This window comes from Pipistrellus kuhlii, unplaced genomic scaffold (genome assembly GCF_014108245.1).
Source record: "Pipistrellus kuhlii isolate mPipKuh1 unplaced genomic scaffold, mPipKuh1.p scaffold_m20_p_21, whole genome shotgun sequence".
In the NCBI taxonomy this organism is placed as follows: Eukaryota; Metazoa; Chordata; class Mammalia; order Chiroptera; family Vespertilionidae; genus Pipistrellus; species Pipistrellus kuhlii.
In genome coordinates this window covers 6,104,136-6,123,502 of record NW_023425520.1, presented here as the reverse complement: position 1 = coordinate 6,123,502, position 19,367 = coordinate 6,104,136, and the positions used below count along the sequence as shown (strand labels likewise).

General features: G+C 46.2%; 1 protein-coding gene and 1 long non-coding RNA gene across 3 annotated transcripts in view; one reads left to right on the top strand and one right to left on the bottom strand.

Annotated features, from left to right (window-relative positions):
• The window catches only part of DOCK5 (dedicator of cytokinesis 5), a 191,695-nt gene extending 184,416 nt beyond the window's left edge, over positions 1-7,279 (bottom strand). For both annotated transcript variants that reach the window (XM_036450436.2, XM_036450437.2), the window contains exon 1: positions 7,075-7,279. In XM_036450436.2, coding sequence (XP_036306329.1) covers positions 7,075-7,117 — 43 coding nt within the window. In that variant the 5' untranslated portion in view covers positions 7,118-7,279. The remainder of the gene's footprint in view (positions 1-7,074) is intronic.
• Positions 7,280-7,857: 578 nt separating this feature from the next.
• On the top strand, positions 7,858-18,991 carry LOC118726066. The gene is made up of 3 exons (XR_004990207.2): positions 7,858-8,195; positions 8,664-8,666; positions 18,980-18,991. It is a non-coding gene; the product is annotated as an uncharacterized LOC118726066 (long non-coding RNA).
• The last annotated feature ends 376 nt before the right edge of the window (positions 18,992-19,367 follow it).

Genomic DNA, 19,367 nt, shown 5'->3' with positions numbered 1-19,367 from the left:
TTAAATAGCATAGCTAGATATAAACTAACAGTTGGAAAAAATATTGCATTACATAAAAATTCATTGCAATGGGATCTGATCCTTTACTCCCAGGCCCTATTGATTTGTCTCTTACAACTTAGATGAGGACAAAGCACAGTTAATTTAAGTTCCAGCTAAAGGGATGGCAGGTTGACCATCTGGAAATCTGGGCAAACTAAAGTTGGGATAACTACCACCTTTGTTTCAAAGCCCCTCGCCGTGCTTTTCCTTCTCCACATTCTTGTGATAGTTTACCTTTTTTCTGCATTGCCCTGTGTGTGTACACATGTGTTTAGTGTACGGCATCCTAACTCCTTCCTGGTAATGGGGAGTGACAATGACTTGAAATGCCTTGTTTCTTTCATTCCATTGCATCTTCTTTCCTTGCCACTCATTTGCTCAACACAGCAATAATCCAATGACTCAGACCTCCTACAACCCTATTCACCACTGTGGCCAAGCTTTTATCTTCCCGCTGAGCCAATCCTACAGCACATCTTCCTCCACAAAGCCTCTGCAGACAATGAAAACAAGCGACAGCAAATTCCCATTGTTCCCTTCCTATGTAATAACACACAACAAGCAGGCGTTCAAGGCTCACCTAATCCTTTGTGTAAACAACTCACTAAATCTATTCTACCTGTTACTTCAGTGTTTCTTTCCCAACTACTGCTTCTGACTGTACCTCATCAGAAGCAAGCCGAGAGCAGTGTGTTCACCGTGTGGAGGAAATTCCCTGTTAGAGTAGACATTCCGAATTAAAGTATCAATAGATATGGCAAGTGGGGCTGGTCCTTTTGGTGGTAAGAATGTGGATGTTTTCTTTTTCAATAAAATTTTTAAATAGAAAGAAAAAAAAAGGCAGGAACATAAAGAACATACTAAGTAGAATATAATACAGAAGTGGGTAAAAATGCCACCCAAGGGCACCTGGACAGGCAGAGATCAAGGTAAACAACCAAAGTTTGGGAAGCACTAATGGTGAAGAGATTGGCTTAGGAGGGAGATTTTATATGGCCATGGACATGGCCATGGGTGAGAAATGAACCTCAGTATGTTTTTTTAATCTAGAAAATGGGATACTAATATGTGAGGATTACAGCATTATCTTAATGACTTAGTGAAATAATATGGAAAATAGCAACACTGAATGAAACTTTTTGCTCTCAGAACTCCTTGCACTCTTAAAAATTATTGAGAAACCAAGAGCTTTTGTTTATGTGGGTTATATCTATAATTATTTACCATATTAAAATTTCAAGTGAGACATTTTTTAAAAAGTACTTATTTGTTGTCCTGACCGTTTTGGCTCAGTGGATAGAGTGTTGGCCTGCGGACTCAAGGGTCCTGGGTTCGATTCCAGTCAAGGGCATGTACCTTGGTTGTGGGCACATCCCCAGTAGGGGGTGTGCAGGAGGCCACTGGTTGATGTTTCTCTCACACTGATGTTTCTAACTCTCTCTCCCTCTCCCTTACTCTCTGTAAAAACATCAATAAAATATATGAAAAAAATAAATATATAAAAGTACTTATTTGTTGGTTATGGTGTCAGATTTATCGGGGTGATCACTTCATCAGGTATATAAATATCTAATGAGTACAATACTGTATATCAACTGTAGTTTAAAAATGGATTTAAAAAAAAAAAAAAAAAACAATTTTCCAAACCAAACACATAGGAGAGTAGCACTGTTTTACACACTTGGAAATCTCTTTAATGTCTGGTCTCACAAAGGCTACTGGATTCTCACGCCTGCTTCTATATTCAACCTGTTGGCAATCCCACACTCCATACGCCTTCTGGGAAACTACGCTGGATATTCATGAAAGAACAGCGTGAAAGCAGGTCCATCACATCTTAGTATTATTGCCAAAAATAATTTTTAAACTCATGGGCCCCTCAAAGTGTCTCTAGACCCCCACGTATGCAGAACAGTGCCTGACACTAGATAAATGCTTAATGAATGTGAATTCTCTATTCCTTCATTCTTAGCCTCAATGTTGTTAGGACATGAAGACACTAGGGCAAGGATTTCTTTAATTCATTACAATTGTATAATATCTAGAACAGTGTTTTCCTGTAGACAGAGGATCACCAAGGGATACTGTTGTTGGTTATTCTGGTTCATATAACTAATTAGCTGTATGATCTTCAGCCAAAGATTCTTAATCTGTATTCAAATTCAGAGGATCATGGACTTGAAAAGGAAAACAAAGTACAGCTCTTTTTTCTGACACTCAGCATGTACTTCAATTACGAATATAGGCAATAAAACGAGTTATAAGAGCAGTACCACTAAATCACAAGTATTTCATATCGTATTATGGTTATTGCAGGTATCTTGAAAAATCATTTATGCCCATCACTAATTCAAAAGTATAGTAGTTATTAGATTTATCACTAGATCTTGTTTTTTCATTAATAGAGAGCACATATATTATTACATTATCATAAATTCAATACAATTTGATTCATTTTATAAAATCATTTTATTGACTTTAGAGAGGGAGAGGGAGCCAGACAGAAACATCACTGATGAGAGAGAATCACTGATTGGCTTCCTCCTGGGCTGATTGAGCCTGCAACCTGGGCATGTGTCCTCATCAGGAAAACATGACCTCCTGGTTCATAGGTTGATGCTCAACCACTGAGCAACACTAGCCAGGCACTAATGTGAATATTTATCACTAAAATCTAAATAAAAGTGTGTATAGCCTTATATCCTCAAACAGAACAAACTAAACAAAGAAAGAGAGAAAGAAAGAGTAACAGAAAAGAAAAGAGTTGTCCCTGGCTGTGAGGAAGAGCACTTTTTCCTAAGCTCCCGGGCACTGAGCCCTTCATACCTGGGCACTAATGGACCAGACGTTTAAAGAAGCAGGCCCACTGTCCTCTCACTTGATAAGATAGCACACATCTATATATATAAAAGCCTAAGCGACCATTATAAAGGAACAACCAGAACTGAAAGGACCAATCACTGTGACATGTACTGACCACCAGGGGGCAGACGCTCAATGAAGGAACTGCCTTCAGCCCGCAGGCCCTGATTGCCAATGGGGCCAACTTCCTGGTCCCTCCCCCGGCTGACAAGCCCCAATCACCGGATTGAGGCTGAACAGGGAATTGGGGGTGGGCAGTGATGGATGCTGGCAGCGAGGGAAGGAGGAGGGGGGAGGCAGGGAGGCTGGCCAGGTCTAGGGATCCCACCCATGCATGAATTTCATACACTGGGCCTCTAGTAGGTATAAAAATCCCACCTAACGCTAAAGAGTGAGACAACAATGCTATGTTTAAGAACTCAGAGAGCCCAGCCAGATTGCATTTCAGTCCCTGTAGAAAAATCTAGGCTATGTCAGGGACAGCCAAAAGTGGCACCAAGATAACCTAAGACAGCAGAGACTGCTGGCTTCACTGCCCACAATTCAAAGTGAGATCAAAGTGCTGCCCTACACAGAGCAGCTCTGAGGCTTCAGGATGACCACACATGGTTTCCTTCACCTGGACATGAAATCTGTTGAGCAGACACTCAAAACTGAAAACAATTTCCCCCAAAAGTCCCACAAGCCAAATTTTTCCAATTACATGTAAATGGAATCTGTCTATTCTTATGCTTCCTTGTTTCTCAGCTGTGTCTCTCATGTTTTCATTTACAAAAATACAGACAGACTGGAGGCTCTTAGTTTGTCGTCCACATACGAACAAAACAAAATAAAACTCCTATTGGAGTGAACGAGATGCTAAAACCTAGTGGAGGAAAAACTGCATTAAATCATCACAGAAGTTAAGCTAGTGCTTTAGGACATCATCCCTACACCAAGGACAGCAGTTACCAAACGCACACTGTAATGCCTGGTCTATCTCCCGAGTGACAGGGATAGAAAACCATAACCTGCCCAGGTGGCAGGCTCAGAGGCTGAGGGTCAACTTCTGAACCAGGAGGTCAAGGTCTGATTCCTGGTCAGGGTGCATGGTAGGGCTTCGGGATTGATCCCCAGAAGGGGGCATGCCAGAGGCAGCCAATCAACGATTGATTCTCTCTCATCATGGATGCTCCTCTCTCCCCCTCTTCCTTCCTCTCTGAAATCAATAAAAAAAAATATACTTTTTTAAAAAAAAAAAAAAAAAGAACACCATAACCTTCTGGTTCATGAAACCCAAGGATAGCAGGAAATGTAATGAAATAAGGGGTGGCGTGTTGTGAGAATCGTGAGGAATGAGTATGAAGGTTTGAGGTCTGAAGGTGGGAATGGATCTGAGCCCCAAGGAAAAGTCTGGATTGTGGGATGCCGAAGGGAGGAGGGCACTCTGGACAGGGGACAAGCACCAGGGAGCAAAGTCGCAAGAGGGACACTCCCTGGCGAGCTGCACAGAGCGAGGAGGGTGGTGAGGGTTAGTGAAAGGAGCCAGGGAGATAAGGTGGTGAAGAGACACTGAACTGGATTAAGGGAACCTTGATAGTTGGGCTGTTTAGACTTTACCCCGCAGGCCCAGGAGGCTGCCCAGCTCCGAGGTGATAGAAACAACAGTGTGCTTTCGGAATAAACAATAGAGATTTATTCTCAGATTATCTGTCCAGGACAGTGGGTCCTTTTGTCCGTGGATTAACCAGAATCTATTATGGCCAGTGAAATGAGTGTCTCAAATTCTATCCTGGGGCAATTTTGCTATGACCTGTGCCTTGGAAATGCAATTCCCAAATGTTTTTTCTTTTAATATATTTTTATTGATTTCAGAGATGACGAGAGAGGAAGAGAGATTGAAACAATGATGAGAGAGAATCACTGATCGGCTGCCTCCTGCATGCCCCCTACTGAGGATTGAGCCAGAAACCCCGGCAGATGCCCTTAATGGGAATCAAACCTGGGACCCTTCAGTCCGCAGGCGGACACGACGCTCTATTCACTGAGCCAAACCAGTTAGGGCCCAAATACTTTTCTTGAATGATGAACCTGAGTTCAAGACAGGGGGAAAAAGAGAGAGAACGTATCATTCCTGCTTCTAAGACTATCTCAAGAAAAACCACATTTTGGAGCTATGATTGCATTAACTACACCAAAGTCCTAGCAGTTTTGGAAACAGCTTTTATCCTGTTAAACAAAGTTAGAATTGATAACCTTTTCTGTAAGTACTAAGTAACAATCAGGCACTGCTCAATATGCTGTAAACATCCCATCTATAAGATAGCATTTTACCTCCATCCATTACTGCTGGCTACTTAGTGTCACTGGACTATGAGTCTGAAGCTTCAAGACCAGGTCATGGCCACGTGGTCAGGGCCAGGAGAAACACCGCCTAGCTATTTCTGAGTTGTAGCCACAGGACAGTAAAAGGATCCTAAAAGAAATTTAAAGGTAAATGTAGAAGGTTTGAAATAGGGCAACACAATGAATAATATGTATATGGAGAGACTGGTTTATTCACTGACTCAGGGCTACAGAATCTATATAAAAGAACCCAGAGACGTTAAGCATTATCTCTGAACGTGACTGTGCCATCAGACAGCACAGACTCGGTTCAGGGACCGTTCCCTAGTGAGGAGTGAAATGAGGAAAAACCAGGCAGGAAAGGGAGTATTATAAAAAAAGAGATCAGATTACCAACAGGCCCAATGAATGAACCTGAGAGGAAGTGACACAGTGCTCACCGCACACCTGTTTATACCGGGGAGTCCCCAGGAAACCTAATGGCCATCATAATCTCCAGGCAACAGCAATCTTCCGACAAAACTTGAGTAGGACCACGGGGTTCACCTGGCTCAGAGCCCCCACACTGCCACCCTCTGATTTGGCCCCCAAACCAACACAGCAGCAATCCCTCGGTGGTCAGGGGACCCTCCAACGCCGCTGCTGTGGATGCCAGGCGCCTGTCTGTGATAACATTCCTGAATAAAAGGTCCTCAGAGCCTGGCCGGGTCGCTCAATGGTTAGAGCGTTGGCCCCAAAACCAAGGTTGCGCGAGCTCCATCAATGGTCAGGGCCCATGCAAGAGTCAACTAATGGCCCTAACCGGTTTGACTCAGTGAATAGAGCGTAGGCCTGTGGACTCAAGGGTCCCAGGTTCGATTCCGGTCAAGGGCATGTACCTTGTTTTCGGGCACATCCCCAGTGGGGAGTGTTCAGGAGGCAGCTTATCGGTGTTTCTAACTATCTCTCTCTCTTCCTCTCTGTACAAAATAAAATATATTTTTAAAAAATAAGAGTCAACCAATGAAAGTCACAAGTGGATGTTTCTCTGCCGCCCCGCCCCCCCCCCCCTTCCTCTGTTTCCAAAACCAATCCATGAAATTTTAAAAGTAAAATCTCCTGGGCCGATCCCATGGCGAAACTGGAGATTCAGAAAGTAGTCCTTGGCCCTCCCTCCCTTACCCTCCCTTAGGAGGTGAGCCCTGGGGTCCCCACGCCCGTTCCCGAGCCGCCGCCACCCGCTTCCTGCCTCTCCCACCGCACCCCCGAGCTGAGTTCCCCATTCACTCAACGGCGGTACCGGCACCCAGGCCCCAGGAGGCAGGGAGGGGGCTCCCGACCCCAATCCTCCCTGGGGGGCCGCAGAGAGCACCCGAGAGGGAGGCGGACCCGGGACAGCGAGCATCCCGGCTCCGCAGACCGGGGCGGCTGCAACTCCCGAAGCGAGCGGCTCTGCGGGGAGGAGCGAGGCGGGCACCCCGACGGGGATCCCCAGAACCCGGGAGCGCCCTCGCCTCTGACGCTTCCTCTCAGCAAAGCGCTGGAGCTTCGGTTCCGAAGCAACTCGACCCGTCCCGGACCCAAATGCCAACCGAACGCACTTTTAGCCGCTAACTTCCCCGCGGGGCCCGGAGGACTCCGATCCCACGGCCGCCGCGGGAGGGGGTCTGCCTGCGCGCGGGGCGGCAGGAGCCGGACCCAGACCCGTCCCCCGTCCCGTCCCCGTCCCCCGTCCCGTCCCCGGTCCCCGGTCCCGTCCCCGGTCCCCGGTCCCGTCCCCGGTCCCCGGTCCCGTCCCCGGTCCCCGGTCCCGTCCCGGCGGCGCGCGCCCGCCGCCCAACTCGGCGCCGATGGGCGCGCACTCACCGACGCCGTACTTGTGCCGCTTGGTGGGGATCCAGCGGGCCATGGCGGCGACCTCGCCCGCCGCGGCCGCAGCGGCAGCGGCAGCAGCTACCACTCCCGGGGCGCCGGCCGCCGCGCCCCCGCGCTCCTGCGCGCCGCGGGCAGCTCCGCCATGTTCCGGGCCCGCCCGCCCCGCGGCCACGCGCTGCGCCACCGCACCCGCCGCTCCCGCCGGTCACCTGCTGGGCCGGCGGCCGCGCCCCCACCCCCGCCTCCTCCCTCCCGGCGCCGCCCCGCCTCGGCCGCGCCCTCCGCCCGCTGGTCCGCCCCACGCCGACTCCGGCCGCCCTGGCGCACTTCCCCCAGCAGCTCCGGGGCACGGGGTCCGGGTCCGGGTGTGCCCTGCCGGGGGCTTGCTTTTCCCCGCCTTCTCCACCGGGATCCACCAGATCCACCCGGATCCATCCCGTCGGGAGGGCTGGGCTGGGGCCGCCGCGCGGCGGGTGAGGACTGCGCCATCCGCTCCCAGCGCGCCGAGCCCGGCGCCCTGGACGGCACCGGTGCGCCCTAAGTCGGAGACCCTGCACCCCCAAACACCGGGACGCCTCTCCGCAGGGAAACTCAGACCCTCGGGCTCAAAGAGAACAGTCCCGCCGAGACTAAGGCGACCAGGCGTCCCGCTTTGGGCGGGACAGTCCCGATTTCGAACCATGTGTCCCGCGGCGTTTTTGGATAAAAATCGGGACTTATTTAAAACGCCGCGGGACACATGGTTCGAAATCGGGATGTCTGGTCACCTTCACTCCAGGCACGGTGTGGTGACAAAGAGCCAGTCCTTGGGGGGGACTGCCCCCTTTGAACTGCCCTGGGTTCCGGCTGGCGCCTCTGAAACTCACTTCCTCCGGGAGAAACCTCCAGAATGGAGATTGGATGGGGTTGGGGGAGCCGGTTCCTACCTCACACATACAAGTAAAAATCTGAGTAAACGACCAGCTGCTTGTGTTCACAGTTTGAGAAAACGTCCCAGATTCTCTCCCTGCAGTCGGTGATGGCTTTCTTACCTACTTGGAAAATGAAGAGAAAAGAAAATAAGCATGTAGTAAAACAGAGTAAACTTGATTGAAGAATTCATGCATTTAACTGTTTGCAAAACAAATCTGAATTAAAAAAAAAAAAAAAAAAAAAAAAGTCCTGATCATGGTGCCTTGTGGGTAACTAACTCCTTGGCTGGCTCACTTATTCATCCACAAATAGGTTTTTATTCACAAAGGTTTTTTAAGTCACGAAATCTCTCATTTTACTAGTAGACTTAACCTCCAAAAGGAATTCCAGCATCTCTCCTAAATGGTTTCTCTTTTGCTGTAATCATGATTAACCTAATTCCCTAGATTAGGTCATTTCTTCTTTCCACAAATACTTATGAAGTGCTTATTAAATAGCAAGCCCAGGGCCCAGCAGTGAACAAATTAAAATCTCTACCCTCATTGAGCTACAGTCTAGAGGTAAAACAATCTTCAGTATATATAAAACCCTAATATGCAAATAGACCAAACAGCAGAACAACCAAACAACAGAGCGAAAGAGTCTTTATGGCATGTGTTGACCACCAGGGTGTGCACGAAGAACATGGCGGGCATCAGCAGCAGGCAGCAGAACCTGGAACATGGTGGGCATTGGGCGTGGGCAGGATGGTGGAACAAGTGAGTGGGGGCAACAGACCAAGGCAGGGTAACGGTTGCTGTCATCTGGTGGTTACTAAAAACTTTCTTGGTGCCTTCAGTGGGTGTGAGCAGCAGCGGCTGCCAGCCCTGATCGCCCCTGATGGCTTCTCCACCTACCCCTGCTCCTGAGGAGCAATCAGGGCAGCAGCCGCTGCTGGCACCCACTGCTGGCACTGGCCCCAATTGCTCCATGCTGTCAGTGCATGGGAGCAGTGGCAGTAGGAGTGGGGCTGCCAGCAGAGAGGGAACTAAGGGCTGCGGTGGGAGGGGCCAGGCAGGGGCGTGAAGGATGGACCGAGACCCACCCCTGGGCCCACTGCAGCCTCGTGGCCCACAGTACCTTTCAAGGTGTATGAATTCGTGCACTGGGCCCCTACTTCTATATAATAAAAGGCTAATATGCAAATTGCCCTATGACTGGGAGCTCTCTCTCTGCCCTTCCCCCAATCACCCTGTCCCCAATTGGCTCAATTCCCAATTGGCCCCCTCACCCAGATTGGAGGCGGGGCCAGCCCAACTGCTTGCTGACCTGGCCCCATAGGGCAATGGTGCCGTCAGGCTGGGGCCCACCCTTGCACGAATTTGTGCACTAGGCCTCTTATAAGCAAATAAATGTGTGCCCAAAGAGGCTACAGCTGTGGAGAAAATTCCTAAGCAGGGAGAAGGGGATGGAAGAGGGGTAGGGCAGCGCAATGCTGTAGATGTGATCTGTAAAGGCCTCTGGTAAGGTGACATGAAGGAAGGAAGGAAGGGTTCAGGAAAAGCATTCTGAATTCAGGAAACACAAATTCATAGGCCTGGAGGCACGTTTGGCAGGTTCCAAAAATATCAAAGAATCCTCGGTGAGAGGTGAGTAAGAGGAAACTTGGTCCCAGAGGCCCGGAGAGACCAGGTAAAACAGGACTGTGAAAGGCATAAGTAAGGGCTTTTTCTATTACTTGGAAAAGAGAACTTCGGATGGTTTGGTGCCAACCAGGGACATGTTCTAATTTGCCTCCTTTGGCATGAACAGACTGAAAACACAAGGGAAGAAGCAGGAAGATCAGAAAGATGGGAGGCTATTTCAGTAGTTCAAGCAAGAAGTGAAGGTACTTGGGAGTCAGGATGGAGAGGTGGAAAAGAATGTGGATTCTGGACAGAGACTGAAGGGAGGACCAACAGGAAGTCGGTGGGCACAGGGGAATTTGCTGACGCTTTTGGACCATTCAGGGTACTTTCATCAGCATATGGTTTTGGAAAGGTTGCCCCCAATATAAGGCTTTTACAAAAGAAACTCACTGTATGGATTTCTGGGCTCACAAACCTTAGATCCTTTCTCTGAGTCAAGATACAAGATGGGTCAAAGATGCCGAAGCCGGTTTGGCTCAGTGGTCGAGCGTCGGTCTGTGGACTGAAGGGTCCCAGATTTGATTCCGGTCAAGGGCATGTACATTGGTTGCGGGCACATCCCCGGTAGGGGGTGTGCAGGAGGCAGCTTGTCGATGTTTCTCTCTTATCGATGTTTCTAGCTCTCTATCTCTCTCCCTTCCTCTCTGTAAAAAAATCAATAAAATATTAAAAAAAAAAATGGGTCAAAGAAGACCCTAAAATGCTGGGCTTAAGCTACTGATAAATAGAGTCAATATTTTTTGGTCCTCTGTGATATCTACCTCATCTTCACCCTTTATGTCTAAACTAGAGGCCCGGTGCACAAAATTCATGCACTGTGGGGAGAGGGTTCCTCAGGCTGACCTGCACCCTCTTGCAGTCCAGGAACCCTTGCTCCTTACTGCCCACCTGCTCGCTGCTCCTTATTCCTTTGCTCGCTGCATCTGCCCCCTGGTGGGGAAGGACCTCCGGAGGGCCCAAGGGCATGTCCGACCTGTCTCATTCAATCCCTATCAGCCAGACCCCAGCAGCAAGCTAACCTACTGGTTGGAGCATCTGACCCCTGGTGGTCAGTGCACATCATAGGAGCAGTTTGAGCAGCCTTAGCATATTACACTTTGATTGACTGAACAGCAGACTGGAGACCAGACACTTAGCATACTAGGCTTTTATTATATAAGACTAGAGGCCCTGGGCACGAATTTGTACACAAGTGGAGTCCCTCAGCCTGTCCTGTGGGATGGGACCAAAACCAGCTCTCCAACACCCCAAAGGGGTCCTGGATTGTAAGAGGGTGCAGGCCAAGCCGAGGGACCCCACCAGTGCACAATTGTGGCTGAGGAGGGATGCGGGAAGTTGGCCAGCCAGAAAGGGACTGCGGGAGGGCTCCAGGGCATGTCCAGCCAGTCTCACTCAATCCCCATCAGCCAGACCCCAGCAGCAAGCTAATCTACCAGTCTTGGAGAATCTGGCCCCTGGTGGTCAGTGCATGTCATGTCGGCCTTAGCATTTTATGCTTTGGTTGGTTGAACAGATGACTGAACACTTAGCATATTAGGCTTTTATTATATAGGATTGTTCTACACTGAAGGTTTCCTCGCTATTTCTTTAGGACTCACCTCTTCCCACCTTCCTCATTAACCCCTCTATGTGACCCTTTAGGAGCTGAGGCACTTTGCATTGTGGAATAGAGACTTCACAAACTTCCTTCATCTGTGTTCAAGGAAATTGGATGTCCCATGTTCTCTAACCACTGGTCTGTTTTACGTGTAATACACATCGCTCATAGAATGAAACTGGGTTTTAACCGAAATGATTTTGGCTGCCTCACCCCACCCTAGCATGGTAGGTTTTTTTTGCAAAACTTGAGATTTGTATTTGGGCATCGGCTATTTCAAGTTTGACACTAATTGCATTAAAATGGCTGGAGGAAAATGTAAAATGTAAATTACAGCTTTCAGAATGTTTGTTATTTTTCCCTTGAAGACTGAAGTCCACCTTTACTTTATTATATCGGATAGTTAGGTTCCGATTGAAAAGTCTGGTAAAATCACAAAAGCAGAGCTATTCCAAGTCTCTTATTAAAACGAGGCTTAAAATTAGGGAGTCAATCGGATGCGTAGGTGGAATAACAGCTTGATTCCCAGAAACATCCTTTTCCTCTGATTCCTTTTCAGACTCCAAAACCCACCCAAATACAAACAGGCATCTGTGGACACCAGCACTTGTGAGCTCTGCTCGGAGGCTCCTTGGCCAGGGGAACGGGGATAAATGAACTTGGAGGCCAGTTTGACAGGAACGTGGTGACTCCCTTTCGCAGTGGTTTCTAAGAGAAGGGGTGGGTGTGAACACAGCTGCCAAGCGCTGTGCTCTTCCATTAATTGCCAGGTCTTTTTTTTTTTTTTTTTTTTTTTTTTTTTTTTTTGCCAAGTCTGGCTGCCTGGATGGCTTCTCTGAGAGAAGCTGCGGGATCTCTTTAAAAATGTCTTCTCCTCCCTCACCCTCAGAGAGAGGAGGCTCAATTCTTTTTAAAATATATTTTATTGATTTTTTTTTTTTTAATTAGAAACATCAATCAGCTGCCTTCTGCACACCTTCCACTGGGATGTGCCCACAACCAAGGTATCAATACATGCCCTTGACCGGAATTGAACCTGGGACCTTTCAGTCCGCAGGCTGACGCTCTATCCACTGAGCCAAACCGTTTTCAGCAGGAGGCTCAAATTTTGATCCTACATATGAGTGAGTATAGTTACTAGAACCACAAAGAAAAGTGTGTGGGGGGCAGAGGACAGGGTGGGGGAGGGGAGTGTTATTGGCTTTAAGCACCCCTCTGCAGTCTCCCAAGGGCAGATTCTTTGGGACAGGGTGGTTCTGTGTAAGTCAGAAGCCGTGACACATTGTAATTTGTCTAAACTGACAAAGAAGCTGTCCTCTCCAGCCCTGGAAACCCTGTTCTACGTGTGCCAAGTGCTCATATCAATCACTGTCTCCTCTCTGCCCCAGAGATGACCTGCGTGGTGAGCGCCGCTGGGCCTGTCCTTGGCTCTGCCATGTGGCTGTGGGCGCCTCGGTCTCTCTGTCAGTGGGGAGAGGATGGGCAGTGCCCTAAAGCTATTCACATCCTCGTCCCCCTCGCTGTGGGAGTCACGCTGGGTAAGCACTTTCACCCGGTTCATGGACACAGCAGAAAGCTTTCTGTTTTGTTTCTAGAATGCTCTTTGCTGCAGATATCTAAACGTGCTCCAACAAACCTTTGGGAGAAGCTGATGACCTGAGTAGTATAAAGTCACTCGTTGTATGAAAATCAGATTGATATGTAGGTGAGAAGGATTGAAAATGACTTGACTTTTTAAAAAATCTGTATTTGTAGCCCTGGCCAGTTGCTTGAGTGTTGTCCCATGAACCCAAAGGTCGCCAGTTCAATTCCCGATCGGAGCTGATGGATAGTTCTCTCTCCCATTCCCTAAAAACAACCTATTTTTAAAATTAAAAAGAGAAAAATATATATTAAAAAACTGTATTTATATATTTTGAACAATTCCTACATGCATTGAAAAATTATCTTTATTAAACTCTGTTAAAACAAGAGATGAGGAAAACTAAGAAGCAATGTGGGGAAATTATGATGTAAGCATAGTAAAAATTATTAAACTGTATATGCCATAATATGGTTATGACCATATCTATAATAATAAAAGGGAAATAGGCTAATCAGACTGGACAGCTGAACAACCTTCCAGACATCATTCTGGACATCCTTCCAGTTGAAGCCGCTGTGGCGGGGGCCAAGGCAGAGGTGGTTTGGGGCGATCAGGCAGGCAGACAAGTGGTTAGGGGTGATCAGGGAGGCAGCCGAGCAGTTGGGAGCCAACAGTCCTGGATTGTAAGAGGGATGTCTGATTGCCAGTTTAGGCCCGACTCCTGTGGGATTGGGCCTTAAACTGGCAGTCAAACATTCCCCAAGGAGTCCTGGATTGCAAGAGGGTGCAGGTCGGGCTGAGGGGCTCCCCTCCTATGCATGAATTTTGTGCCCTGGGCCTCTAGTCTATAATAATAAAAACATAATATGCTAATCAGACCGAATGACCTTCTGGGCAAAGCTGGGGCTGCAAGGGAAACCCGCATCCCAGGTGCCAGAGGGAAGCTGGTGCCAGCAGACAGGGGAAGGAAGGCCTACTCTTGCACAAATTTCGTGCATCAGGCCTCTAGTAAAATTTATATATTTGCATGGGAAATGACCAAAGAGGAACATGAAAAAGTAGGAATTTTTCTTCACCCTTCTTTAAGACAAAACAGACAAAAGAAAACAACTTGGTTGCTGAGATACCTGAACTATGTAGAAAAGCAGGAAGTTAAATGCCTGAACTTGATCTTTATTTGGGACAGAAGTGCAGTTTCATTCTGCAGCCCCTTCATAATTGTGACATTATTATTATGGCTTGAGGACCATAGTTCACCAACGCAAACTCAAACCATGTCTGGCCTCCGGGAGGAGGAACAGATACATACGGGGCTTTCGCACCAGAAGCCTGTTAGGTAGCGATTTGGAAGCAGCTCCAGGAGGAAAGGCAGTGGAAGAAGACACCAAGTACTATGAGCTGCCTAAAGGTCACACGCCGGCACTCCTGGGACAGTGAGTGCCTGTTGGGGGGAATTGTCTACGGTGTCAAGTAGCCCCTCTGAACTCTATGTTGAACGACAGAAATTAAAAATAAAAACCTTAGCTAGCCCTCTCTAAGACAATAGCACCCACATTTACTTTGGTGCCCATTGACCACGCAGACTCCAAAATGGAGTATCATTCAGCCTTGGAAAGGGAGGAAATCCTGCCTTTTGCAGGAACATGACCTTGAGGGCATTCTGCAGGGACCTCAAGGTCTTATCATTACGCCTATTTCACTTATAAATTAATTAAGACAGAGAGACAAATACCATGACCTCACTTATATGTAGAATTTTAAAAATGCCATTCTGGGCCAACATCTTTTGAGTCCCAATTTCAATGTTGAACAGTTCCTTATGTGTACATGTCAGCCATGATATTTCAGTTCTGGGTGGTGGACAAAGGGTGGTGATGCAGGTCCGACCCTCTCTACAGACTGATTCATTTGCATAACCATTATTGCTTATCTCATTTTCCGTTCTCATAAGTGTTTTTCTTGTATCACATGATTTCACTCATCTAGGGGAAATAATGAACAACATAAACTGATGAACAAAAACAGACCCGGAGACAGGGAAGCATCGATAACACTGTCAAACCTCAGAGGGTAGGAAGGGGAGGGTGGGGGACAGAGGGAGAGATCAACCAAAGGACTTGTGTGCATCCATATGAGCCTAACCAGAGGTCAAGGACAACAGGGAGTGGGGGCATTGGTGGGGAGGGGTTTGGGATGAGAATGGGGGGATGAGGACAATTATGTGATACCATAATCAATAAAGAAATAAAAAAAAAAAGTCAAACTCTTAGAAAAAAAGAATGGTGGTTGCCAAGGGCTGAGGAAGGGGATGTTAGTGGAAGGATATAAAATAAAGAACTTTTTCTGTATGGTCTTTGATCTCAAGGTATGGATTCACCCCAGGATTGTTTGGGGTGTAATTGGGCAATATTTCTGAACTCACTTCATTAAGACAGCAATGTAAATCTGAAGAATTCTTTGTGGCAATCACCTGGCTCAGCTGGACTGGGAGGACAGGGCCTTGGGGTTCTACAGAGTTTCTGAGTCACTGCGGTGTATAAAGTTCTTATTTAAACAAGCCCCGCCCAGCCGTAAAAGTATGCCTCAGGGTTTGTTTCACAGGACAACTCACACCACGGAGCAAAATGTCTTCGAGGAGGAGAAATAAACTCCCTGATGTTCCTTCTGGAGAAAACTCCGTTTATAAATCATGTGACCCTTGTCTGTCCAGGACAACTCTGGGTGTGGCCCACGCTTCAGGCTCCAAGGAGTGCCAGTCCCGGAGTTTTCTCCCGTGATTTGCCAAAAAGGCCTCTCTGTGCTCTAGTCTTTCTGTTTGTGAGCGTGTTGTTGCAATTCATTGTCTGGGCACAGCTGTTAACATTCTTCAGCACCGAGTATTATTTGAAGACGGGAAACTCCAGTTTACCTCTAATGTGAACAACAGGAGAATTCAAACAGCATTTAGTACTGAATATTTTGTAAGGCATTTTGAGTAAAAGCATACCGATAAGATGAGTACATCTGTAGCACTTCTAGTAGAGAATAAAAGAAAAATAGAAATACACACTGTTAGAAACCAAAGGATATAGGACCATCGAGGTGGAGAAGCAAGTTTGCATAAAGCTGTGCTGTACAGAACTTAATGAATTGTAAAAATCACAAGCAATGGCCAGTGTTCTCAGTGGTCAGAGCGTTAGCCCAAGCACCCAAGGTTGGGGGTTTGATTCCCAGTCAAGGACATGTATCTGTTTGCAGGTTTGGTCCCTGACCCCGGTTGGGAAGCGTGGGAAAGCAACAGACCTAAGTGTCTCTCTCTCATTGATGTTTCTCTTTCTCTCCCTCTCCCCTTCCACGTTCTCCAGTGAGGATTTTTTTTTTTTTTTTAATCACAGTGAAAGATAGAATTCACTAGGAAGATGTAAATGAAGATAATTTAGTCAAAACAGAAAACCTATGCTGACCAAACAGCACAGAAGAAATGGAAAATATGTTCAAAATAATGCATTAAAAAAAAAACAGTCCAGGCCTGCTGTAAAGGCAAGTATTTTTGTATATTCACAGAATAGAACCATTGAATGCAATATAAACTATTCCAAAGAAGAAGGTGGAATGCTTTCTAATACATTTTATGAAACAACATATCCTTGGCAGAAATACCCATTAAAATAAAGAAAATATGAATACAAATTTGTATTTGTACAGATACAGTTTTGAATAGTAATTAAAAAAATAAAATATTAGTGAATTTCTTCAAGAATAATACAGAAAGGATTACTGGTCAAGATGACTGAGTAGGTAATAGCTGTGGCTCAGTTGGTTGGGTATCATCTCATGCGCAAAAATTTTGCTGGTTCAATTCCTGTTCGTGGCACATGTCTGGTTTTGTGCTTGATCACTAATGGGGAGCATGCAAGCGGCAGCTCATCAGTCTCTCTCTCTCTCTCTCTCTCTCTCTCTCTCTCTCTCTCTCTCTCCCTCTCTCTCTCTCTCTACCCTACCCTACCCTATGCTTTTCTCTCTCTAAAAATCAATTTAAAAAACATTACAACTAAATTGGGGAAAGTGGTAGTGGCAAAACAAAAGAAAAATTAAAACTATATTACAGAACAACCATCATTAAGAAGACAACCTGAACACTAGCTGAACAGAATTCCAAATCTCAGTATACAAAGAAGAAGCTATGTTGAGATGTGTATGTCAACTGCAATTGAAAAATGAAATATAAGCCCTGGCTGGGTAGTTCAGTTGGTTAATGCAACTTCCCTGTACACCAAGGTTGCAGGTTCGATCTCTGGTCAGGGCACACACAGGAAGCAACCAATGAATGGATAAATAAGTGGAACAACAAATCTATGTTTCCTCTCTCTTTCTCTTCCTTTCTCTAAAAATCGATAAATAAAACTAAAAAAAGAAAATAAAAACTAAAAATAAATGAAAATTTAATAAAGAACAATACAGCCCTAACTGGTTTGGCTCAGTGGATAGAGCATTGGCCTGCAGACTGAAAGGTCCCAGGTTCGATTCCGGTGAAGGACATGTACATTGGTTCCAGGCACATCTCCAGTGGAGGGTGTGCAGGAGTCAGCTGATGGATGTTTCTCTCTCATTGATGTTTCTAACTCTCTATCCCTCTCTCTTCCTCTCTGTAAAAAATCAATAAAATATATTTTAAAAACCTGCAAGTCATTCTAAAAAATATATATATATATATATATATATATATATATATATATATATATATATATATATAATGACTAAGTCTTATTCTAAAAGTACAAGGGTTTTTAGAATAATATCAAATTTATCAAGAGAATTTATTTCATCAAAAGTTCTCAGAGAAAACTAAACAGCCATCTGGAGAGATACACAAGAGGTATGTGATACAGTTAATATTTATTCTTGATCCAGCCTCTTTGTGAACTGAGGGCAGGATATACCTCCTCCCATGATGGAGGTCTTTGGAAGCCAGCAGCCAGCATCACACTTCAGCGTGATTGTCCTGTATTCCCCTTCACACGCCAGAGCGAGCAGCATGCAGAGACCAGGAAATGCAGGGCATGAACTGGAGGGGACCAAACTGTCATTAGCTGCTGGTGATTCAGCCAGCTAACAGAATCAACAACAAATTGTTTCAAACAAATCAGCAGTTTATCTATTTGAGACTCAGCAATTCATATAATTATGGTTTGGTGGTGATGAACTCCTTTAGCTTTTTTTTTTTTTTTTTTTTTATTAGTGAAGCTCTTTATCTGGCCTTCGATTCTGAGTGATAGCTTTGCTGGGTAGATTAATTTTGGCTGTAGGTTATTACTATTCATCACCTTGAATATTTCTTGCCATTCCCTTCTGGCCTGCATGGTTTCTGTTGAGAAATCAGCTGACAATCATATAGGTGCTCCTTTATAAGTAACTACCTGCTTTGCTCTTGCTGCTTTTAATATTCTCTCTTTGTCTTTTGCTCTTGGAATTTTAATTATGATTTGTCTTGGTGTGGTCTTTTTTGGATTCCTTTTGTTTGTAGTTCTGCGCACTTCCTGGACTTGTAAGTCTAATTCTTTCACCAGGTGGGGAAAGTTTTCTGTCACTATTTCTTTCAGTATGTTTTCGATATTTTGCTCTCTCTCATCTTCTGGGACCCCCATAATTCTGATGTTGGTTCGCTTGAAGTTGTCCCAGAGGTTTCTTACATTATCTTCAATTTTCTGGATTCTCTTGCCTTCTTGCTTCTGTGGAGAAGTGTCTTCTGGCTCTTTATATTCCAAATCTTTGACTTGATTCTTGTGATCTTCCATTCTGTTTTTAGGACTCTGTATAATATTTTTTATTTCAGACAATGTATCCTTTATTTCTTGTTGATCCCTTTTTATTTCTTGTTGATTCCTTATTAATTCTAGTTTATCCCTTTTCATATCCTCATAGGTCTTATCAACCTTTTCTAGGAAATTCTTGAAAAACCTTATAAGTGTAGATTTGAATTCTATATCCAGTCACTTTTTGTCCTCCATTTCTTTTGTTTGTGATCTATTTCCTTGTCTTGGCATTTTCGCAGCTTCCCTGATGGGGCGGAGTTTTAGGGTGGAGCATATAGCCTTGGTTTCCGTCAGCCCTGCCCTATGCGGCTCCTGAGTCTCAGTAATCCCCAGGGTCCTTTAGTACTTGTTGCAAGCACCTCTAAGTGAAAGGTGCACTCGATTTTCGCCTGCTACCAAACAGTCTAGGCTCTCCCCCAATGAGCCCGGAACTGGGGTTCAGTTCAGTTGGAAGTGTAGTTGGAGGTGGCGTTCAGAGCAGTCTGGAGCTTTTGTCTCCTTCCCGCCAGGGCAATCCTGTGGCACAGCCAACCGTCCCTTCTCTGCATGCAATGTGCACGCCTCCGGGACCTCCTTTCGCCGCTCCCCTGGGATTCCGCCTCACAGCCCAGCTCCCTCTGTTTGATCCTGGGTCCCCAGGGTCTGGCCTATAACTGGGGTTCAGCACTGTCGGTCTGGGGTTCAGCACAGTTGGAGCTTTTATCTCCTTCCCGCTAGGGAACGCCAGCCAG